The following is a 25,333-nucleotide window of genomic DNA, read 5'->3' as shown; positions in this document are numbered from 1 at the left end:
TAAAAAACAAAAACTAGAGCTGCAGCTGTCTGAGTAGCACTGCATGTATATCCACAGTGTAATGTCAGTGCACTCAGGCTGGGATGTTGAGCTCTGAGGTTTAAATGATGTGTGCATATTTATGAATTCATGCAGATAACATGACATTCCTTCGTGTTGCACACTATCAGCATCATCTCACACACGAAACTACTTGACTCTTGATCTCCTGACAGTGAGGACAGTGGGGGGATGGAAGGGGACAAACATTATACAAACAGAAAAAAAAAACCATATACTGTATATGGCAACAACAGCACAAGCCTGCAGAAAAATACAGACGAACATGCTGCAACAATCCCCAGAGGATTACACAACATTTCCTTGGGAATGGTGGGTCGTGGTGACCAGTTCATATCATCTCAATCTCCATTAGCCATCATCAGCAGGCCTCTTACAACAGCCGTTATGAAACTGTCTGTCACAAAGCGGTGGCAGCTTCGGCATCCAGTGTACTATTTAAAGGTCAGAATATCACCCACTCAACACGGCACATCTTCAGCGATGTAACACAAGTATTAAGAGGTGTTAATGTTGCACGAACACATCAGAACAATTCACAGCTAAATAAGCTGTCCTAGGTAATAACAAGAGTTTTTCAATTTTTGTGAAACTTAAAGTTATACTCAGCCCAAAATATGTCTTCTAGGTCTCAAACACTCGCCCATATTTCTGCAAACCACAGACATGTACCTCTCAGCAGTTATATTTATTTATGTTTTAACAATGCTGTGGTTAATGTGTGCTTTTGCTTTCTGTTGGTCTTGAATAGTGGTCTCCAGCTTGGCACCCGTCTCAACTAGTTGTCACAACATCCACCAGCATCAGAGACAAGTAAAAGAGCTTTAACCCCCAGCTTATACCCACCACTTTTCCAAAATTCTGTATTTGTATCCAACAAATTTTGTAACTTTCAGATTAAAGGACAACACTGTGACTTGAAAAGATGAATGTGAAAGATGTCAGGGCAAACAGGAAGTTAGCATCAGGAATAAAGAGAAGGATAAAAAACAGATACTTGCACTCCATCAGAGGTTAATTTTCTTATTTTGTTATTGATTTATATTCCCACAGTTTCTTAAAAAGTAATCACTTTTCTTCTACATGATGTCACAAGGTGGATAGCCTGTTGTCTTTACAGCCAGCCATGCACAAGAGCTGTCGGTTATTTGCTGTTTCCTGTACAGCACTCTGTGACCAAGCTGATAAAAATGCTCTATAAATAAACAATACATGACTAGCCCATATCATGCACACTCCCATATTTATTTCATTTATTCCTGATTCTTAAATGGACAGAGAGGAGGTGCAGAAGCACAACAGTGCACCCTCCTATCCACTGAGGTGACCTTTAGCAGACTCTGAGTGTACTGGTGCTGACCCGCAATAGAGCCTGACCTCTGACAAACATACAACAACTTCAATAGAGCTGTAGGGTTCAGTATCCTTTACATCAGTGGTTCCCAACTGGTCCAGCCACAGGGTCCAGATTTCTCCTTAGTCATTGGTTCAGGGTCCACACAGTGTAAAGGTGCGGACACACCAAACCAACATCAAAGTACTAGCGGTGACGAAAGCCAAATGTTGCGTTGTCTATGTCGCCTCACGTCGCCCTGTGTCAGTTGCAATTGAACACACTACACGGACTACATCCGATGACCAAGTAGCATGTATGTTCTGCTTCTGCGTGAGAGACAGTGAGTGATACATCCTGTCAGCCGAGGTGTTTCCTATCTGTGCAGCCGAGCACCGCAGCACCTCCACGGACTATTACATCCAGACGGTCCCAGTGTTTCCTCTGCAGGCTCCACTTCACTCAGCTGCCCGATAAAGCCGCTGCTTCTTCCCATTTTAACCTGAATAACAAACCAGGGCTCGGTGCTCCAGTTGGATCCAAACGTAGAGCCGGGGCTAGCTCAGAGACTAGCGGAGGCTAACTGGCTGTGCTTCCCTCTGATCATGCTGCGGCTAACACTCCACTAGCCGCTCCCAGCTAGCTCCTGTTTGTTATTCAGGTTAATGGGAAGAAGCAGCGGATCTGTCGGGCAGCTGAGTGAAGTGGAGCCTGAGGAGGAAGCACCAGTTAGCCCCGGTTTCACTACAGGCAGATTCCCTCGCTACAGGGGCAAGGAAATAAAACCTGAACAGCCATTCAGAGTGATCTCTCTCACCGACAAGCTCCGCCGCTGATTCAACATGCTCAATCGGCTGAAAAGCCGCTGATGCCAAAGTGCCGACGGTGCGGGACACACCGCAAAAACTAGGGCAACAGACGCTCACCAACGGCCCGACTTTAGTCGACGGCTGACTGCCGGCTTGGTGTGTTAGGGCCTTAATACATTCACCATTGGCCATGTTGTTGAGCTACTTTGCTGTCTCTGATAAGTAGCTTTCCTTTTGTCACTCACTCTACAGTAGGAAACTAAAATAAAAGCTCTTTGCCAGAAATCACAAAATGTCTTTTGTTCTCCTTCAGAGTGATTTAAACTTTCTACACATTACTCTCATTTTGAAACAGTGTTCTGATCAAATATAAAACCACTGACACAAAATCAAACCAGATTACAGCAGCTGATGCATTATCTGTAACCAAGTGGGACGAGCAGGCTTTGAGTTTGAACATGCTGTGCTTTAGCCAATCACAATGGAGGGGGCGGGGCCGAGACGTGCAGGTGTACCCAGGAAATGTGTACCTACAGAAACAGCAAGCTCCACCTCTCGTCAACGTGAACAAAGTATTTTTTCCAGCGGATGTCTGAGTTACAACATTATTGAGCTAACTGGAGTAGTTTCATGTCGTATCCGACAACGGGAGGCTTTTAACAGATGATGTCCTGATGTTAGCTTTGCTGCTGCTGTTAGCTGTCCCTGTCAGCTGCAGCCACTGATGCTCTCTAGACATCGTGATTTCCCAAAACTGAATAAATACCACACATAACAACACAAAACTGCTTTGCTCGCTCAATCATGTTGTAACTAAGATATCCGCTGGGAAAAATATTTTTTTCACGGACCATTTAATGAGTTACTGAGTTACTACAGACACCGCTAATGGGGCTAACAGCTAACGGTTAGCCCAGCTAATCTACGATAACCATGTTATTAATTACAAAACGTACACACAGAAATATTAATGTTTGTTCAGTCATTGTGTTTATAGACTTTAGAAACATCAGATTCGTCTAAATGGTGATATAGTGACGTGAAAAATGTGATATATATATATATATATATATATACATATATGTATATAGCTAAACTCTGCTGATTTACTACCTGGAAGTATTTGTAAACAACAAGGCAATTCCCTGGGGCCACCACCGAAAGTGAAGGGGTTGAGCGATCCCCGAGGCCCCTGCACTTCCATTAGTTGAAAAACTACGGGCAGTGCCTCCAGAGGTAAAGGAAGAAAAAAAAAAATCCTTTTTTTACCGATGGATTTCCAGATTGGGGTTTAGGCAACAAAAGCGTGTGGTTGGGTTTGGGAGAAAAGAACACATTTTGGCTTTAGAATCATACAGGAACCTAACACCGGCCTCCCAGGTGAAAGTTGGTGGTTGTTGGACCCATCCACCAGCCCTCCCTGTTTGGACCTCCACTGCCTTAACATTAACATTCATCGTTAACCCGCTGCTTCCCCCTGATGTCACCGGGTGCTGACAACGGCAGACAAATGCGTATCATCTCGATGTGAAAGGGCGGATTTTTTCATCTGTGTCTAACGCTGGAAGTCACTAACCAAGCACTGGATTTCAGTGACTCCGGAGTGAGACCAAGATGGCCAGAATTATTTCTTAATCAATTCATCACAAATAATTTATCAGAGCCTGGCCTTACTCTGAAGTTGTCAAAATCTGGCGGTTGGGCAGTGACTTGTGGCTAGGGATGCACCGATCCACATTTTTTCACTTCCGATCCGATCCCGATACCTGAATTTGGATATCTGTCAATACCGATACTATTCCGATACCAGAGCTCTGTTTGCTTTAATATTATTGTTATCATTATTGTTGATTTTATATGAGGCTGTAATAAACTCCTCTCTACAGGCAAGTATGATATGTACGTATGTACAGTATGCATGTATGTCCCAAAAGGCAATTTGAGGTAAGTATAAGGTCAGAAAAGCAGGAAATCCTGTTCACAGGAAAAATCCCATCCTGAAAACAAATATGTAACTGTAAGGATTTCAAATTGATTGTCAATATTTATTAAATTCCAAGACAGTGTTAAACTACTACTGCAATATACACTATCAAAAAACAAAAAGTACCTGTCATATTAATCTGAACAGCACAGATACAAATCAAGTAGACACTACTATGTAGTAGTGTTGTCACGGTACCAAAATTGGGACCCACTGTACGATACCAGTGAAAGTATCATGGTTCTGAGTAGTATCACGATACCACAGCGAGAATGAGGCAGATGTGCCTTTTGTCATTTATAAAAAGATAAATCACTTTTCTATAATACATCACTGATATTTCAGTGGAATAAATTACTTATTGACTTATTCATACTTCAAAAACAGCAATAACACAATAAGTGATTAACATAGGGGGATCAAAATAAAATAAATAAATAAATAAAATAAAAATTAACCAGCCACCCTCCTCCCCTGACGGTCCCTTCATAAGTAACGAACGGTCCCTAAAGTGGGGTGAGGTTTGTGGGCCGTTACCTGCCACACAGAGAGAAATGTGAACGGCTCGTTTCTCCTCTGACATGCCACATACCTGTGTGCTGCCACAGTTCGGCTGTTCAGGTACTTTTGGGCAGTCATGACGCCAAGAAGAGGACATTATTGGACCTGGAGTCGGACTTAAGAGCTGTCGCTGGTAAGCCCTTCTTGCGCCGCGCAGCACTATGAGCCTCCGCCTATTTGACAGGAATATGTTCCGTCTGTGTCTGTGACCCCCGTTTAACCCACAACCTGCAGGATTTGCCTTTAGTTTCTGCTGCTGGTTGAAATCTGTACTGGCACAGCGTGCTGAATGATTTGTTTTGCGTGCACAAAACTATTTTTAGTCGCAAATGCGAGTAAAATGCTGGCAAGTAGAGCTCTGTGGAAAACAAATTACTGTAGCATATATAAACAAATTGAACCTACAAATAAAAAGAAATTAATAATAACTTTCACTGCTTAAAGATACTCAATAGCTCAGTTCATACCTGAAATGTCACTGGATACAAACCACTACAGCTGCATATCGAGTGCCAGGTGGACAGCGCGCGCCGTTATTGGATGCCGCATGGACAATCACGCTCTTGCGATTGGACTTTGATCTTATCCCACAGTAGTGGTACCTGAGGTACGTAGTACTACAGTACTCCAACATTATGGTATCATATGTACTGTCATGTTTTAGTACCTCGGTCACTGCAACACTACTATGTAGCAATCATCATATCATTCCAGCAGACAACGATTGGAAATTTCCGCAGGTGGATCGGAAATTTCCGATCAGTGAATTACGTTGGTATTGGAACACGATACCGATACTGGATCGGATCGGCCCCATCCCTACTTGCGGCATCGGAAACCAACGAAAAAAGGGGTCCTTTAATGTCAGCATGATGTTTAATCAAGACAAAACAAGGAAGATGAAGAGGAAGATGCTCCAGTTGCAGCTTCTCAAATGGGAGGATTTCCTGCTTTTCTCAGTTTAACTCCTTTGGAGTTTGGACTGTTGGTCAGCTAAGCAATCTGAAGACACATGCCTTGAGTTCTGAGAACATGTGATGACCAAACAATTAACCTATTAATCAATCATTAATCACTAGTTGCAGCCATAATTCTTGTAAATGAATTTTTTGCGAACACCAAGTTTCAAAAAGCTCTCCAGATGTTTTCCTTGTTAATGATGATGTAAGGTCAGAGTCTCATTTGTCCTCCTGCATCTGAACCCCCCTCTTTCAGTAAGAAGCCCATAATTCTTTGCTACGCCCCTGCAAATGTGAGGTCACTGGAATCAGTTGTTTTTAAGTTAAACCATGCCAGTAACTTCAGGGAACTTTCCAAAACACATTTCCCTTGGCAGCTCCGCTTTGTGTGGCGTTAGTAAAGAGGGACACCCCTCGGATTCATTCCTCCACCCTGCGTGGCCAAGTTATGGCAAGAATGCGGGGTGACGCTCTCATTTCTACATGACCGGGCAGCCCTTTCCTAATCGTCCCCAGCTCAGGCTGTTGAAGCTGACACACATAACTGGTGATATTGAAACGGCGGGTGGGGGGACTGATGAGGAGGAGGAGGAGTGGCACACTTCACCAAAACTTCCCGGAGTGACGCGCTGGCCGCCGCTCCTCCCCGTTAACAGCGACAAAAGAAAGTTCCCCCTTCTGACTTTTAATCCTCCTGATGTAGCCACAGTTTGACGGAGAGAGTCTCTTCAAGCCAGAAAGAAAGTTTGGACATGAAAACACTCAACTGATAGAGAGGTGAATCTTTTTCCTGTGCGGCATCATGAAGCCTCTGCTGCGCTCCAGCGTCCCTCTATGGACTCTTCTGGTCCTCAGCGCTCTCCTCAAGGTAAGAACGCTTTCATTCATTTAGGATACTTAACGCACAGAACTGACCCAGGTGGGTTTGCTCATGACAACAGGGCGCTTTGTTTGTGTGAAGAAGGTCACTTTTTATCCCGCTGCTGTGACTGCACCTGTTGCGCAGGTATGTGCTGTGCTGTGAGGCTGGTTCAGTCCTGTGGTCAGGAGCTGGTGCAGATCTGACTCATGAGAGAAGTTAATGGGAAAAACTATCAAGAGTTCATAGCAAGAAGTGTGTGGCTTACTTTAAGGAGAAGAATGGTCCTTTGTGAGTTTTAACTGGATTCAAATTTATGTCAGCAAGTCGTCTAATTAATACTCTGACAAGGGTGGAATACATTTACTCAAGTTCTGTGCTGAAGTAGGCTGAAATTTTGAAGTATTTGTACCTTAGTATTTTCATTTCATGCTTCTTTATATGTCCACTTCAATACATGTGTATGTAATCGGCCCATATATATTGTAATTTTTACTACACAACTACATTTATTACTGGATATTTTGCAGATGTTGATCATTAATACACATATAAATCAACTACTACATGCTTAAATGCTGATAGGTTAAGCTGTCCAGAAATATATTATGCAAAAAATAGCTCCACCTTTACACAAAATTTAAGTGATGTACACATTAATGCATTGCTAATTATAGGCAAGTAATGCAGTTTATATCATTAATGAGTGATGTTTACCTTTACTTATTTATTTTAAGTGTATTTTGATTCTAAAACTTCTGTACTTTTACGTGACTTAAAAGTAAAATTCCTGTATTTAAAATCTAACGCAGTACATCTATACTGCAGTATTGCTACTTTAACTTAAGCATAAGATCCGAGTACTTCTCCCACCACTGTACGCTGACCTTTGGCTGAAGAGGTTTAACAATGGGCTGTTTATTTTAATATGTGGAGAGCAAATATTATGTCTGATGATGCTGGATTTATTTGTGAAAATGAATATGCATTCTTTAGTAATGATAAAGTCCAGTACTTTATATTTGCTCTTAATTGGTCAGTTATTTGTTCAGGATCACACAGGTCAGTATCCAGTGACCTGACCTGTAGTGCGAGATGTGTTAAAAATCCCCCCCCCCCCCCCCCCCCCCGGAACAAAGATTGCATAACAGTTGGACTGAGGCAGTCGCAGACCCACCTGTCCTCGTCCCGCTGGTCTTTCTGGAGAGAGAGACACACAGGAGAGAAAGGGTGAGAGAGGTTGAGAATGGCATGTGAGGATGTGTGTGGCCAACACAAAGGGGTCAGGAATGGAATGAGGTGCAGCTCAGTGTCCCTGTCACTCCTGTGGCCGCGACTCTGCGGTAACTTACCGGTTTATTGGGTTCAACTACAGTCTGATGGAATCCAATCCAGCAGACGGACGGACAGCGAGAGGTGTGGCGTGACCCCTGGTCATTTTAAAGACAGTGTTGGACTGTGTTAATAACTATAATGACTGACAACTTTAAATAGAAGCGCAAAAAGTTAGTAATAATGGGAGGTGTTCCTTTTGAGGCCTGGTGCTGCCAAACATCTGATCTCAGGCTTTCACACCACAGATGACGAAGCACTTTATTTTGCCATAGCTGAAGTGCATCATGTCAGGAGGTCCTATTTAGAGTCAAACTTTTCTCTCCAACTACTATACCTGTGAAAACTTCATCACTGTAACACATTTAAAACCTGTATAACAGTGTGGAGAGTGTCCTATATATAGGATAATAATAATAATAATAATAATTAAAATAATAAGACCATTTACAGTCAAATTTAAGCAGCCTCTGGTGGTCATGACTGTCCTCCCCCAAAAGCAGAAGTGGCAAAAGTGGTGTGACGGGTTTATACTGTGAAATATAAGTGAGTGGGTTTGTATTTTTGTACATACAAAACGGAAAATATGTGACTTTGACACCAGACACGTTGAGTAACTTATTCCGCCAGTGGTCAGTGACGATGGCTTCCTTTATCGATAACCACATTATTTGCCACACCTTTCATTAGAAGGTCACTGCAGAGGCATCAGATTAGAAAACAGAGGTGCTGACAAACAACTTATGTTCCTTTTTAGGTATGAGGACTTAAAGGAAACATTAATATTTTTAATATCTTCACATCATGCGATAAAGTTTAATCATTTACAGTATATTCAGGGTGTGAGGTCGACTGGAACCAACGTAGCACCAATAATATTACATTTCCTGTCAGCAGATTTGGGGCTCAATGTTCAGTTTAATTGAGCTGTAAGTGCAAAAATTGTTAGAAAATCAACGTGAATAGGCCTAAATGTGTGTGTGTGTTTTTTTTTAATTTAATTGGCCCATGTTTTGGGGCCTCTATTCCTGGATTGTTTTGTTCTGTCAGGGCAAAATGAAACTACGACATACACATGCAACAGGTGCAGAAATAGTTCTTATTTATTTAGCATGAAAGATCAGTCGTGACCTCGGAAATGAGTTTGACAAATTAATCATGATGAAAACCGGGATGCTGAGCGCTCCAGAAAAAGCTCACTTGGTTACATCACTTTGTTTTATCTGTTCACACATTCAGTAATTCATTGTCATCTGTTGAAACACTCAGACATTCTCTGCAGAGCTGGCATCATGAGTGTGTTGGTATCAATGAGGAAGTAAAGTTGCTGCGTCTCATTGACCTCAGTCAACTTCTATGAAGAATACACATGTTGAGCAGAGATGAACACAGGCCACACAGTACACATGCAAACGTGAACCTGACACCAGCACAGTTGGTTTAATACTGTAAAGAGACGGGCTGTGATGAAGATAATTCTCATTGTGTCATACAGGTATTTCAGAGATTGTTAATTAATGTTGTAAGAAAAAGAATAGATTTGAGGTCACTGAGCCTAAAGTTGTGGTCAGAGATAGTGTCATTTAGTTAAAGGAAAACATCTTGGTCTCTATTTTCCCATGTGTTTGTATTTAAGTGAATAATGGGAACAACAATTTTTAAAAGTTGGCTCCAGTATTGAGCAAGACCACTCGGGGTACAAATGCACCGTCACTGTATGTCACTAAAAATGCTTATTGTCTGAGTTTTGAGTAGAAAGGATGTAATTGCCAGTTTTGTGGGGTCTAACAGTAATATGACGAGGAGTATGAAAAATTACTGTTGGCAAGGAGTAATAATCAAAGTAATAATTGCATGTCAGTGGCAAAAACAAGCACTCTCAGTGGACCAACATCGACTTTGTGAACATGCCAGAGTGGTTACATTGCTGCCTGTTGGCCAGCTCCACCCTCGCTAAGTACTGGACCAGTTTCACAAATGGCTGTTCACATTAGTCACCTAAGTCCTTATCACATGTGACGAGTATTACTTGGAGACCTCGGGTAATTTGTACTAATTGCGGAGGTCTTCTTTGATCCCAATCTTGTGCGAATCTGCCAAGTAAAATTTCCACTGCAAATGACTCACCATATTTTGCCAAACACAGAGGTCGTGTAATATTATAAGTCCCATACAAATCGGCATTGGTTCCGTTTCTTTAACCCACATTTAAATGAAAAAAAGAGGTTAATACTCCTGTTAAAATATTAAAGTTTCCCTTTAAGAGACCCGACAGTCAGGACTGTCTTCGTTTAGAGACAAAACCTGCTGCTCTTTTAGCATCTTGTCTTGATGGAATCAGAGATTATTAGAGGCCTGATTGTCTACTTTTGGATCCTTCAGGGATAAAAGTGCGATCAACTGACTTTTACGCACAATGTCTGCTAATCTAAACGTGTCAAAGAGTTGTTTACCAAGCACAGGAAAAGCACATTTAAATTAATTATGGAAAGAAAACAAATGCATGTTACAGTGGCCACAAGAGACAAAGAGAGGGCCAGAGGCGTGATGAGATAAGATCTTTTCATGGTCAGATGTTGTTGATGTCTGCACAGAGCAACACAATACCCAAGGTTCAAAGGGACAAAACATGTTGTGAGATTTTTCTTATTCTTCTCTTTTCCTTTATTGATTTTCCCCTTTCCGTCTCCTCATTGTCTTTTCTGCTCCTTTCTAGTCTCTTCATTACAGTTCTGTTTTTCATCTGGGTCCGAGAGTCAGTCAGCGCTGCTGTGCAGAATTTAGGAAGTGACTGTTTTGATGTGCGTTATACCTTTGTGCTCCTCATAGGTCATGGAAACTATAGTCAGAGAGGATGAGTTGCAGATCATACCTTGATAATATATGATGCTTAATAATACCAGAGCCATTTATTTAGGGACAACAGCATGCATTTGCTTACAAAAACAGTACAGATTGGGACGTCATACAGATTAGTCTCTGTCGTCTTCAGAATGCATCAGATGCCAAGTTTAGTTCACCTAGGTCACAAGTTTAGATTTTAAAAAAACATGTAAATTAGGGAGAACAAAGGAAGTTTTAGTAGAAAAAGGGGAAATAGTTTGCTTCCCTGAAAACAAATGTTTGCATACTGACATTTTCCATACTGAATGCATTAAAAAGATATTAATACTCCAGTCAAAAACACAGCATAGTCTGTGTGTTTACCGCCTGTCTGCAGTGAGTGTTTCTTGTAAAGTGGTCTGTTTAGCTTTTATTCAGGTTTAAGTTTCAGTTCCCCTTTAAAAAGATATTTTTAGATTGTGACTCCATAATTAAGTAGCTGTGAGAGAGTGATAAGCTTCTGTTCACCATCGTACACCTAATGATGCTGTGACAAAAGTTCACCTGCTTGCAAAGTCTTTTAGTTTTCTAGTCTAATATTTATCTGGTGAATAATAATTATCATATTGGTACATTACTGTTATAATCACATTGTCACTGTTTGTTGTACAGTATCGTTTCTATAGTCTCATCCAGGTCTTAACATAATCCATGCAGCCTTCTATCCCTCCAGCTGGTTAATCACATTTAACACCACTGTATCTTTAAATAACTTAACTGGATCTTTCTTCTATACAGCTGCTCAGATCTTAACAGTCTTCTTCATATTTGAGTTTATTAGACTCCTGCTCAGGTTGTAATTAGGTGGCGCTATAATGGGAAAACACCTGTGCATATGTGCAAAGGATGCCTTTAAAACAAAACCATTTCCCACTTTTTTTACAGTGTACATGTTGTAGTTTTATTATTGACACTTGCATGTGAGAACAGCACAGTTATTTACATTATACTTAACTGATTTACTGGTTTAATTAATATGTCTGTTATCTGTTTAATCACGTATTCAATATTATTCCATACTCTACTCTGTTTGTCTATTCCCCTGCTGAACCTTATGTCCCCATGAGGATGATTAAAGTTTCATCTACAAGTGTGCCTTATTGAATTAATATATAAGACTAAATTAAATAGAAGTGGTACATTAACATCTTAATGCATAATTCAGTTTTCAATCCTGACTCCTTTAATGATTCTGTCCTTTCTCGCGGGCTCTTCCAGTCTGCAAAGCATGTAAAGGCTCTTCTGCTTGAAATAACACGTCCATTCAGCAGTTAATAAACCGTGCGTCGTTTGACTCGAATTGAGGAGCTTTTCATGACATATTTGCGGCCATCGCACACTGGAAATCAGTTTGAAACGGGATTAAATATAGCCCCCCCCAAAAATAAAGCATGGTTTGTTAGGCGCAGTCTAGAGCGAGAGCGTGCAAAGTCACAGCTTGACACATTAGTGACCCAGGAAAAGTACAACACTTTGCATGATTCTGGAGCCTTTCTCTGTATCTGTCTGTGGCCTTCTGACAGCGCGCAGAAATGAGAGAATTGTGACGTTGCTATCAGTGGGAGACATCTTGGAACAAGGAAATGTGACGTTTTCTAATACTTACAAGCACTGGCCTGTCTGTGGACTGTGTCTCTCTGGCTGGCAACTCTTCTAATTCCTCGTGCTACTATAAAATGTGGATGACGCGTGATGACTTCATGACGTCTGATCTGAACACAAGCATCCCTCTCCAAAATGTGTTCTCGCTGTATCCAGATTAGAAAGCTTGCATCTCATTATTGATTTAAAGTGCAAATGTCAAGTCTTCTTTTGTGGAGTGTTGCACCATCCGCCCACTCCCACTCCCCCAACCCCCCCTCCAACTGTATCAAGACAGTCCAGTTTCAAATTAACATCCCCAAACATGCTGCCAAAGGACCAGGGTTACAACTGGAAGCTCAGCGTGTACAAGATGAATTACAAAGAGTCACAGTTCCCCAGTGCATGTAAATGAGACGCCGGCTCCTCTCTCGGCCTCAAAGGCCTTATTGTCAGCAGATCATTTGAGCAAAGGCCTCTGAGCGAGTCATGGTGAGGCAAGGGTGTAGAGGGGATGAAAAATTACTATTTTTCTCTTGTTTCATTTGTCTGTCCATCACTCAGTCATACCACCTTTCCATATGCAGCACCAGAGTGCTTCACGAAAGATTTTTATTGCCCCATTAATATAAAATCACCATATTACAGGCTGTCTGTGGCATTTGTTGAAATGTTGAATCATCAGTGTTTTGTGATTTCCACGTCTATGGAAAAGGCAATCTGTAGGTCAGTCCACCACTGTGGTCCAGTTTAGGGTTGGGCTGATGTAAAAACTTTCAAACCAGTTTGATATTACACCGAACACTTGACTGGACCACTAAATGTTACCTCTAAAGGCCTTTGCACATGGATGTGTTTTTTTAAAAAAAATCTGGTTGTCTCCAGTCTCTTCCAATGTCTTACATTTGACTATGATGAACAGTTGATCAATGCTTGTTTTCTGGATTAAAAGAATAGATCTGTAACTAATAGCTCTCAGGTGATCAATGCAATCTGCCAATGTGCATCACAACTATTTTTTTGCAATTTTCACTTGCCCCCGTTCACAGACAAAAAAAAAAACAAGCATCAAAATGTTTGAGATAAGCTGCTGTGAAATCAGGCATTTTTGGCTGCAGTAATGCGAAAAACAGCCCACAATATCCTGGGGGAACTGGGTTCTGCTTAAAACTACTGAAAATGTGTAGCTACTCCAGTCCACTTGGTAATACACCTCTAGCTGGTTTGCCAGTCTCCAATATTAATAAACACTAACTAAGAAGACGATGCAGAGAGAGTAGCAGCACCACAGTCTGCAGGACAACTGACCAATTGTGTTTTATATTTCTCGTGTTGCCTCTTTTATTTCGTCTCGTCACCCCAAAAAACACATGAACTTTCTAGTAAACAAACACAACGTGTGCCGTGTGCATCTCCTCCGTGTTGCTGGTGCTTAGCTTGGCAGTAAATTACACTAGTGGCTCCATTAGGGGTCGTACACGTACAACGTTTTTTGCGTGCTCAAATGCCAGAGCGAGTTCAACTTTTGGAACGCAGCAGCTTGCACTCATGTCACGTGACGAAGAACAACCAGTCACAGCTGACAGATATGTTTCTCCTCTTCCGTATCAGTCTGTGGTAAATATGGAAAAGTTGATCACTTGATCATTGATCAACCTCAGACGCAACCTGCCGTTGTGCTCTTGAAAGCTGGCTCAAAAAGCCACAAAAGAAGCGCCCAGCGCCTGACTTCACATTTTCCAGGCGATAGACGCGGCATGTGTATGGACCCTTAGCCTTTTCATAAACAAACATAATTTACTGTTGATGATGTTGTCATGACTAATGCAATGTGAGTTGGATTTAGAACTGTGATGCCGTCAGTGCAGGTTGTTGATAGGCTACTTTACGTCAAAATTTCAAATGCGGGTTCAGCTGGTTTGCATGAAACCAAAGCAGTTTAAGCTTGTACACCTGACTGGTCCAGCAAAACTGGAAATCAACCCGTCTAGTTCAGACTGAAGTATCTCAACAACTGTTGGATGGATTTTGGATTTTGTACAGACATTTATGATCCCCAGAGGATTTATCCTGATGACTTTGGAGTTCTCCTTTGGACTTTTCCTGCAGTGCCACCAGCAGGTTAATGTTATTCTTTTTTAAAGATATTTTTTGGGGCATATGGCCTTTATTGATAGGACAGACAAGCATGAAAGGGGGAGAGAGAGAGAGGGAGTGACATTCAGCAAAGGGCCACAGACTGGAGTCGAACCTGGGCCGATGCAGCAACAGCCTTGTACATGGGGCGCCTGCTAAGCCACTAAGCCACCAACGCCCCAATGTTATTCTTTTTTAGTGAAACAACTATCTGACAGATTGAGGCACAATGTGATACAGATATTCATGTTCCTTCGTGATGAGATCGAGCGTACTGTCCAGGATCAAGTGGAGAAGCAGCCTATCCAAGCATACACTAAACATGAAAAAGGACATGTGTATCTGTAGTTTCTTTAAAAATAATTTAAGGGTAGCAGTGGCACCTTTAAACATGAAGAAGCCAGTTACTAATAATACAAAACCTACAGTCTGCTTTCTCTTCCTTCCCCGCAGACCAACACACATCACACCCCACGCTCCTCTTTAACACATTTCAAGCTTCACACTGATCACACTTCTATGATCAGCGTAATGTTCCAGCCCTCTGTGTCCAGAATCTGTGGGTGTGAGCTACGTCTGCATTCGTGCACATCTTCCTCCTGTTACATGGCCAGCCCAGCGGCATTAAGAGGAAGCTATGATGGCAAGTGCATTGTACTCAGATGGGTATCTGCAGCCAGCAGCTCTGCACTCTGCACAGCGCTGGGAACAGTAAATACTACGTCACTTATTTCCATAGCCTCTGATGTGGCCTGCGATAGCAGCGGCAGGACTGCGGTGTGGGAGGCTGATACTGTACCTGGAGACCAACACACTCATAGCTAAAGCCGTCATGCGCTGGGAGTTTTTGGAGGCAGTGGTTATTTTTAGACACGGCTATCGGCATTTTTTTTTTCTTTTTTTATGATTCATGTTCCTATGGTATTCCACAGGAGGACGCTCATTTTGGATTTCTCTTGTGGAGTTTTGTGCCATTTGTGTTCTCACAGACACTATCACCCTCAAAAGCTATATGATATACCACTGTATAGAGAATACAGATATATAAAACACTCACACTTAAAGAGATCATTCTCATGTAATAAAAAAAAGAATAAATCAGCAGATGTGGTACAGGGAAAAATTAGAATTACAGTATTTAAATTCAGCTAACTTACATGTGTATAGCTATGTTGCTGCTGTCCTGGCAGAAAGATGACACAGCACCAAAAAAAGAAAGACATATTTTAATGAAGTAGGGGACTATAGATTTAAATGACACTGATAAAAAAGACCTCCACAAGTATGTGAATTTTACAAAAAAACTGAATCTTGGATCTCCAGATTTTGACATAAAGTGTGTTATAGCGTGCTTTAATTTCTTCTTTTATCTCCAGGAGTTTGATTTATAGGGTAGGATAGCAGTGGCACGGTGGTGCAGTGGTTAGCATTGTCACCTCAGAGCAAGAGGGCTCCAGGTTTGAGCCTGGGGAAGGGGGTTTGAACCTCGAGGTGCGGTAGCCCTCTTGTCGTGTCAGCATGGGATTTCTCAGGGTACTCCAGCTTCCTCCCACGGTCCAAAGACATGCACGTCAGGTTAATTGGTGACTCTAAATTGCCCGTAGGTGTGAATGTGAGTGTGAATGGATGTCTGTGTCAGCCCTGTGATAGTCTGGTGACCTGTCCAGGGTGTACCCCGCCTCTAATATCAGCCGGTATAGGCTCCAGCCCTCCCACGACCCCCAACAGGATAAGCAGTTACGGAAAATGAATGAATAAATATTAGCACCAACATTTTCAAAAACATTTCCTCTGTAGGTTCTTTTTAAATACATTTATGTCTGAAATGATAAGACCATTACGGAAATTCAGGGTTGAATGCATGCATTGTGGTATTAAATATAGGTCTAATATTAATAATGGTCTGGGCCTTTATTTGTAACGACAGTACTGAAAGAGAAGTACTGATTGCTAGAAATAAATGAAAAAAAAATGCTTCTGTAATTTTGGTACTGACCTTTTCTCTTGTAGTTAGTGCTCATAGCCTTGTTGCTCAGGAGAGGTCCAGGTCACATATTGCCCTGACATTGTGCGTAATCTGAAGCAAAGATCTCAGTGTTGCATAGCAGAGTCAGTCATCTGAGGAAACTTTAATACATGACCAATCATGGTCTCACATGACTGAATTTAAGTTAGAATACAAACTTCTATTCAGTGACACAGCAAGCTGCAAAACCATGTATCGGTATATGAGAAAATCAACCTTAAGGTACAAATAGGTGTGAGAACATTTCATATGGCACACTACAGGGGAAGCAGTAAAGTCCGTTGAGTGATGTTTTGGCAACAGCAATGCTTTATGTGAGCCTAGACCAGTTAAAGTGAGACAAGCGTTGATTTATCAGCCAATGTCGTGTGGCTCTTATCTTCCTTTATTTGAGCTTAATGAGCTGGGAGTATGAGGTATAGCATAATGCTTAATTTAAGAGTCCTTTATGGTGTTCACGTCTATTATCAGTGGTCTCTGGGTGGGCTCAGGAAGTAACAGGAAGTTATGTTAGAACAGAAACAATGAGTAGGTCACTCACGAGCTACTGAGGCAATGAACTTTAAATAGAGAACAAGCTGCCAATTTTTTTTTTTTTTACTTATATAGGCTGACAGAAGAAAGTGAGAATCGGCACTCCCCGAAAATCTCACCTCACATCATACATGATGTTCTTATCAGGAGATGAACTTGTATATTTTGAAATGGAGAGCAGAATACACAGACAAAGCTCATTTACTTTGCTGATATTTGTTGTGCAGTCACACTGATCACAATGATGGTGGATGACTTTAAACACATGCGGAGATGTTAGTTGAAAACATGCAGTATTACTGATCAAATAGTATATAGATCAAAATTAGACCTCCAGTGAGGCTGAAGTATGTGAGGAATCACTGAACTCCATGACCTTACAACAATAGGCTTGTTTGAGACAAGTCAGGCCTGCACAGAATTGATCACCAGCGACAGCTGCACAATGCATACTGGGTACATTTGTGTCTGACTTGATCCCAAATTTCTCTGATGTGGATATGATGCACACATGGGCAATGACTGACAATAGATTAGGGAGCCACAGTTCATAGATTCAGGCGTCTCATTTGCTCGCCATCAACTACTACAAGACCCAGGGCGTGATGGGAAACACTTAGCTGTTGCCTGATCAGAAAGCTGATTGGCTCTTAGTTTGGTGCAACACCCCCACCTGGAGTCGTCTTACTGATGGACATTGTAGACGAAAATTAAAGCTGCCATTCCTTGGACTTTACCATGTTAGGTTTTATTTTTTGTTTTGTATTATATTTTGTTATAGTCTCGTCACACATACATTATGAATTTCATTTTTTTAAAATTTTATATCTACTTTTTCAAAGTAGCTTTACAGAACAGTAAAGCTATAGTTAGACAACTTGTCAATTATGGACACTTTGTCAGTGATGTTGGCATGAGACTCCAAACCATAGAGCTACCTTTCGCTGGGGCGGCAGTAGCTCAGTCCATAGGGACTTGGGTTGGGAACCGGAGGGTTGCCTGTTCAAGTCCCCGTCTGGACCAAAATATGGAGTGTGGACTGGTAGCGGGAGAGGTGCCAGTTCACCTCCTGGGCACTGCCGAGGTGCCTCTGAGCAAGGCACCGAACCCCCCAGCCGCTCGGAGAGCCTGTCATGGGCTGCCCACTCTGACATCTCTCCACTTAGTGGATGTATAGGTCCAGTTTGTGCATGTGTGTGTTTGGACCTGTGTGTAATTGACAACAGAGTGAAAAATTGAATTTCCCCTCAGGGATTAATAAAGTATATATAAAAAAAATACACACACACACACACACACACATATATATATATATATATATATGTATAATGTATGTCTACTACTACTACTGTCTACTGTATACTACCATAATATAAAGAGCAAGACCATCCCTGTGGAGGGCGGAACAGTGCTTGATGGGTCAAACAAACTCCGGACTTTCACCTGGGAACCACAGTTCACAGTTCATTTCCTGTGTGAATTTTAAGCCAAACCATGTTGTTTTTTTCTAAACTTAACTGTGTTGCCTAAACCTAAACATGGACTTTGTTGCCTAAACGTAAGGAAATAAACCATAAAATTAAGTGTTTTACCATTGTTAGTTTGATTTGAAAAGACTAAATATATGTAAAGAGTAGAAACTGTACATTGCCATTCCAAAACAAATGCAGGAGGGTGCGTTATATCTTGATGTGTAGGTCCACTGATAAAGAGGCAGTATTTGACAAGTTGGGATGAGAATTTGTTGATGTATCTCTATGGTTGCTTTGCTGTACTTCAACTTTATCTAGTGTGAAGTAATAGTTTGCTTGCAAAACTATGCTTTTAAAGTAGCTTCCCCTACACTGCACGGGGGTTATAATTCAACAATCATGCTGTTATCAACAACAAAATCAACTTGAGGACAGGAGATGTCGCTGCAAAAGAAGAAAATAATAACAACAATAATAATAAAAAACAAATATAGTGAAGAGTCACTGGCACTAACGAGACAGCTGAAAAAGCTGCTACACGATATAGGAAAAAGTCAAATACAAATAGGAACAGAAAAATCAATAAAGTAAAGGAAAATACCGTCCACAATATCATGCGTTTCCCCATTTCTTCCTTGTGAACATTGTTTTGTGTCACTGATCATCAAGACACACACACACTCACATATTTGGTTTGAGTCAGAAAACATGATTTTGCAGAAACTTCATCTGTAGAGGCATCCACTTTCTCCACTCAGCAAGTCAACAAGGGCATCACCAGCAGCTCCTCCACCTTGTGCAATTTTGCGTAATTCAAGTAGCAGAAATGAATTATTGTGCGTCTCCCCCCCTCCGTGTACGTTTTTGTTCCAAGTTATCAGATTTTGAGGAGCTAAGGTTAAATGGGCTGATCCCTGAGCAAACAGCTTTAAAGGTGATTTCTTGATTGTTATTGGGCCTGAGTGTTATTATGGAGGAAGGAACTGGGGCGTTATCAGGAGGCGAGCAGCGAAGGCAGACTGTGAGGAATGAAAGGGAATCAGAGAGTGGCAGGCTGGCTGCCTTTAGGGTTGATGTAATGTTTATATAGTGGTCAGTACAGCCATTTCCTCCTCCTCCCCATGCAGACAGGACCGGGCCCAGTCAAACGGCACAGATACAGTACATAGGGCAAAAGGGTCATTGGCTGAGTCCCTGCCAAGTATGTTTCACAATGAACATTAAGTATTGCTCCTCAAGTGAAAGTCTAATAGTTACAAGAAGTAATGCTGGACAGCTTCTAGGAACTGAGTGTCTCCAAACCGTGAGCTGTGTGTACCAACAAGCAGCAACATTCATTTCCTCCTTCTCTTGTATTGGCTTATAAACTGATACCAGTGATTTCACACACCAGTTTACATAAAGCACCAACATGACCTTCTCAGTAGTCCAAGTCATCCCATAAGGTCCTGAGATAAGGGAAAGACTAGAGCTGAGGGTAAAGCAGGAAGGGAGGATGTACAGATGGGTGGAGACGAGTCCCAGTAGATGCATAAAAAAATGACGTGCATTATTTGAACTTCAGTATTTCTGGGGCAGTACAGTTTTTCCCAAATGGGACTTTGAGCTTGAGTTATTTCTGCTCTCTGAGTCAGTGCCAAGGCATAATGGCTTGAGACGTTTGTTTTGTTTATTTAGTCATGAAGAAAACAAGTGATACTTGGGAAGAGCGCCAAGGGAAATAAAGCATTTGGGAATCATAGCTCAGAGAAATCCCATCTCCAGAGGTCAGCTTAACATGAATATTCGTATGAAAACATGAGACTGTCATACTTGGCTTTCACACGCTGGTATGTGACCTTTACCATATTCTGAGGGAGATGGAGGAGGTTTAGTTTGTCAGACTGCAAGAAGGTTTATATCTGGAGCCGGCAACAGCTGCTGTAAAGCTCAAGCTTGGTCCTATGTATGTAATGTGTTTACTAAGTTTATGTACCACTAAATTAAAATGCCTTTCACCACACAAACTACTTTTTAAATGGAGCTTACTAAATATAAACACCTACTAAATACTAAGTGTAGGGCTATCTGTTGTTGTGGTTTGGAGTTCATTCTTGAGCTCAGAAACAGTAGTTGAGAAAACCGTCTCACCACAAGGTCCTGTTGGATGGATTACTGAATCGGCCTACCAGGCACAGACCCAGGGCCCAGAGAGTCAGGGGGTCCCCCCTGGCCTTCACCTGCAAAATGTCACCAGATAGAGACTCAAAGTGACCATTAAGAGATGCAAAATAACTACAGAAGAGACAAAACAACCATAAAGAGACACAAAACAACCCAGACAGACACAAAACTACAAAAATATGCATAACAAACAACACAACAACAATGAAAAAGAGGCAAATCCACCACAAAGTCTTTGTGTCCTGCTCCTATGTATTCTCTCATAATATGCCCATGGGTACAGTAGCTGTTCTGGAGCTTTTGATCACATGATCATTATCAGCAGGTGTTTGCACAGTTATGAAAATTTTAGATGTTCAAATTTCCCTTTTTTCCAGATAGGTTTAGAAAGTGTCACTCTTTGTCAGCGTCATGATGATAACTCTATTAAACTAATCACAATACCCATTTTTAACTTAATTTATCTGAACAAACAGTTAAACACAGCACTTTTGTTTTTGCTCCCATTTTTCACAGGTTTACCTTAAAGATCTAAAATGTTTTTATCACTCTATCTCTTTAATTTTGGTCACAAATTTGTTAAAATCCATGTTAGTGAGCACTACTTTCTCCTTTTCTAAGATAATCCATCCACCTGATGGAGTATGGCATATCAGGGTGCTGATTAAATAGCATTAATCACACAGGTGTGCCTAGGGATGCTCACAATAAAAGGATACTCTAAAATCTGCAGCTCTATGTCACAACGCACTTCCACAGAGTGTGCTATTGACATGCTGACTGCAGCAATGTCCACCACAGCTGTTGCCTGTGAACTGAATGTCCATTTCACTACCATAAGCTGTCTCCAGTGTCGTTTCTGTGAATTTGGCAGTACATCCAACCAAGACCATGTGTAACCACACCAGCTCAGGACCTCCACATCCAGCATTGTCACCTACTCATTGTCTGGGACCAGCCACACGAATAGCTGATGCAAAACTTGGTTCGCACAACCAAAGAATTTCTAAACAAATGATCTCAGGCAAGCCTCTCTGTATGCTCATCATGCTCACCAGGGTCTTAACTTGACAGCAGTTTGTCATTGTAGACGACTTGTGAGGCTGGTTGGATTTACTGTCAAAGTCATTGAAATGACATTGGAAGTGGCTTATGAAAGTGAAATGAGCATTTAGTATAAAGGAAACAACTCTGGTGGTCATTCCTGCAGTCAGCCTCAAAACTTATGACATTTGTGGTATTTTGTTCTGTGATCAAACTGCAGACTTTAGAGTGGCCTTTAATTGTAACCATCCCAAGGCATGTGAGACCTGTGTAGTAATCATGCTGTTTAATCAGCATCTTAATATGCCACACTGGTGGATGGATTATCTTGGAGAAGTGCTCACTAACACAGATTTCAACAAATTTGTGACCAAAATTTGTGAGAACTATATCTATTGAGTGCATGAAAAAACTCGTAGATCTTTCACAATCAAAAGTGTTGCGTTCAAATTATGTGGCATGTGAAAAAAACAGAAAAAAATATGTTAACCCACTATGTGTAAGATTTTAAAGTGTGTGGGCATGATTAATATCAATTGTCACACCTGTGCTTTTTGTGTCACGACAAGTTCAGATGTTTGTCCTGAAAAAGGTCTGCCTCAATAGGCTGGTGTGTGTGGCTAACATATTAGCAAACAATTGCCTCTGTGCACACCCTGCCAAGACAGAGAAATATTTGCCATTTATTTGGAGTCATGTTTTCTGTCCACCTGATGAATGTAAGTCCAGTATTTACTCTCCTCTTTGCTTTGTTTTGCTTTAAACCAACTCCTGAGAAAAATATGTGGGTCTTTAGCTGCTAAGTGTTTGACTTGCTAGTTAGCCTCTCCTGCTAGCTAAGGTAGCTTGTCTTTTTGCAGTTTGGTGCTGGACATTTCTTACATACACAGTGTCATGTGTTTATCAAAACTTGGAGCTGAAAATGTCTGCTTGCTTACGCTGGAAATGGTTTTGAGGAGAGGGAAGAGTGAACCATTTGGGTAACTTGCAAACCATCTCAAGCTAAGCTAATGACAGGGTTTGATACATAAAAGAGGCTAATAGCTAACGTTAAAACTGCAGAGTTTGGTGATAATTTTCTGTGGGTTCATTTAGGGAAGTAACCTCCTTCATCTTAAACACTCATCTAAATTATTTAAAATCGTAACGTTATCTTTTGCAATGGTTGTGTTTTTGAAGTTTAGTTAGCTTAGCATGTGAAGCTGCGCTAACCGCACTTTGCAACTGCAATCCTCACTGCTAGATGCCATTAAATCTGACACACTGTTCCTTTTTTTTTGTGATCAAATTTTTTTTTTTTTAAATTTATTGACCAGTTGAAATTTAACAAAACACAACATATATTTTACATTCCACAGGAGAAACAAAAACAAGAGAAACACAAACACAGATACAAAATCATATGCAAGACAAAAAGTGTTGGATTCAGCAACCTATGGTGAAAGCAAGCATATATTTACTGGAGCATGAAGGAATGCCAGGACCATCCTCAGCACTCCCTTTTACTCCCCTCAGGAGCTAGACCACACCTTCAACTCTACAGTAGCATCCATCACAAGCACCATATATCATACAGAATCTCCAGTCTGCGATATTTGCTTAGGTCACAAAAGCCGCCGAATTAACCAAAAACATAAACCACAACATTAATTAAAAAACAAGCAAAAAAGAAGACAAACACAAGGTGTGCCACCTTCCCTTCCCCCCACCTGTCCACCCACCCAGAACCCAGATATCATACACAGTAGTATAGAGGGAGATTCTACAACCATACACTCACATACACAGGGAACAAAAAATTAAATGGACAGTATCAGGATATGACCATACTAATAAATCCTTTAGTGAGTTGGCCGCTACCCGCCAGCTGTTCAGGGTGAATTCCTTTGCACCACTGATTCTGGCAGTCGACATCTCCATGAACACAACATCTAAAAAAGTGAAAATCCAGTGTTTGAAGGCAAGAGAGTGGGGAGGCTTCCACCGCAACGCAACCAGCTTCTTAGAAGCTGTGATACCAGCAAGCACTAACCGCCTTGCAGCCCTCGACAGACCTAGCCCAGATAAATCGTTCAATAACAGAACAGGAATAGTCATTGGGACAGTTACAGATGTCAAGTCTGACAGTTGAGAGGCCACATTAGCCCAGAACTGCTCGACCGGTGGGCACTCCCACATCATATGAATGAAAGTACCTGGAGAATTCAAATTGCAAAGGCTACAAGACGGATCATTTATCAGCTTCATAGCATGTAATCTACGTGGGGTGAGATAGGTTCTATGGACATAATTAAAATGAATCTGTTGGTGATTCGGGTTGCGGAAAGCCTCCCTGATATTCGTCCACACCTGCTCCTACTCAAAATCAGGATCTAAACCAGGATGATCATTCCTCCATAACCTATCCAACGGTAAATCAGAATAAGAAAATCTCTGGAAAAAAGAGTATAATTTGGAAACCAAACCACTTTTAACTTTTTGTGTAGTAACCAAATTATAAAGAGGGTGAACAGATAAAGCTTGCTGTAGGGGAATACTATGTGCAGTGAGAGCATGTCTGAGTTGTAAATAAAAAAAGAATGAGGAGCGCGGCAAGGCAAAGGCGCCTCTCACGTCCTGAAAGGAGTGTAACCCTGAATCATGAAAAATGTCACCTAGATAGCAGATGCTACCGTTACTCCAAGGAGATGCTCTTGTGGGTCTACCTCCAGTTATAAGATTCTTGTTGTGAAATAGCGGAGAGAATGTATGCCATTTACAGGATATCTTAGACAGGGATTCAACTGTGCGCCAGGTCTGGATAAGAAAGGAGACTATTGGACCAAAACGGAGCTTACACACTGTTCCTTTAACCTACTCAACGTATTCCATGTTTAGCTTCCAAAAAATTTAAGTAACAATAGTTATAAGCACAGATATATTTCATTTTTGATACCTATTTGTTAATAAAAAAAAGTGACAGTGAGCTTTACAAATGTGGACATTTGAACTGTCAGTGGCGATCATTACTGCTGTGGGGTAACTTTTGCATCTTAAAAACCATCTTCTACGGTGGTAAAGTGTGTGTCACTAAATTGAATAAAGTGTGAAAAGCGCCCATTTACCCATTAACAATCTCTCTGACAGGGCGTTAGTGTGAAGCTCAGCCATGCTACAGTAACACCCTGCACAAACAGCAGAAGTATAGTCATGCAGATATATACTTCCTCATACGAGCTGTTCCTGTAAAAAAAAATCCACCTAGAGTGATAGGGTCTTTTCACACTATCTGATAATTTGAAGTAATGGTTGGTTGACTGGTTAATGTTTAAGGTTTCAAGAGGACTTCCAAGAGTGAATGATAAAACACACAAGAATTATATTCCATTTGTATGCCATTCTTGAACTTATAATGATGTGTCTTAGCAGACAGTATTTTCTATTATACTGACCTTCTCATACACTGTAAACACCTTAATCAGATCCTCAAAGCGTACTGAACCCTTGAACTTCTCGTGCACCGCTTTGTGGCACCGCTGTACTTCAGACAGAAGAATAGAGTCCCAGAAGAGTGGAAGGAAGGGAAGGGTCACTGTTGTGAATAGAAAGAGAAAAATT

General features: G+C 41.3%; 1 protein-coding gene across 10 annotated transcripts in view; it reads left to right on the top strand.

Moving 5' to 3' along the window:
* The first annotated feature begins 6,369 nt into the window (after positions 1–6,369).
* ptprjb.2 (protein tyrosine phosphatase receptor type Jb, tandem duplicate 2) overlaps positions 6,370–25,333 on the top strand; it is a 49,797-nt gene continuing 30,833 nt past the window's right edge. For 5 of the 10 annotated variants that reach the window (XM_078168037.1, XM_078168036.1, XM_078168039.1 and 2 more), the window contains exon 1: positions 6,370–6,574. In XM_078168037.1, the coding sequence (XP_078024163.1) occupies positions 6,509–6,574 (66 nt within the window). In that variant the 5' untranslated portion in view covers positions 6,370–6,508. The remainder of the gene's footprint in view (positions 6,575–25,333) is intronic. The other 5 variants (XM_078168033.1, XM_078168035.1, XM_078168032.1 and 2 more) reach the window with 2 other exon arrangements.

Source organism: Epinephelus lanceolatus, chromosome 5 (assembly GCF_041903045.1).
Source record: "Epinephelus lanceolatus isolate andai-2023 chromosome 5, ASM4190304v1, whole genome shotgun sequence".
Lineage (NCBI taxonomy): Eukaryota > Metazoa > Chordata > Actinopteri > Perciformes > Serranidae > Epinephelus > Epinephelus lanceolatus.
The sequence above is the reverse complement of the archived record's forward strand: the minus strand, read 5'-3'. Positions and strand labels throughout refer to the sequence as shown.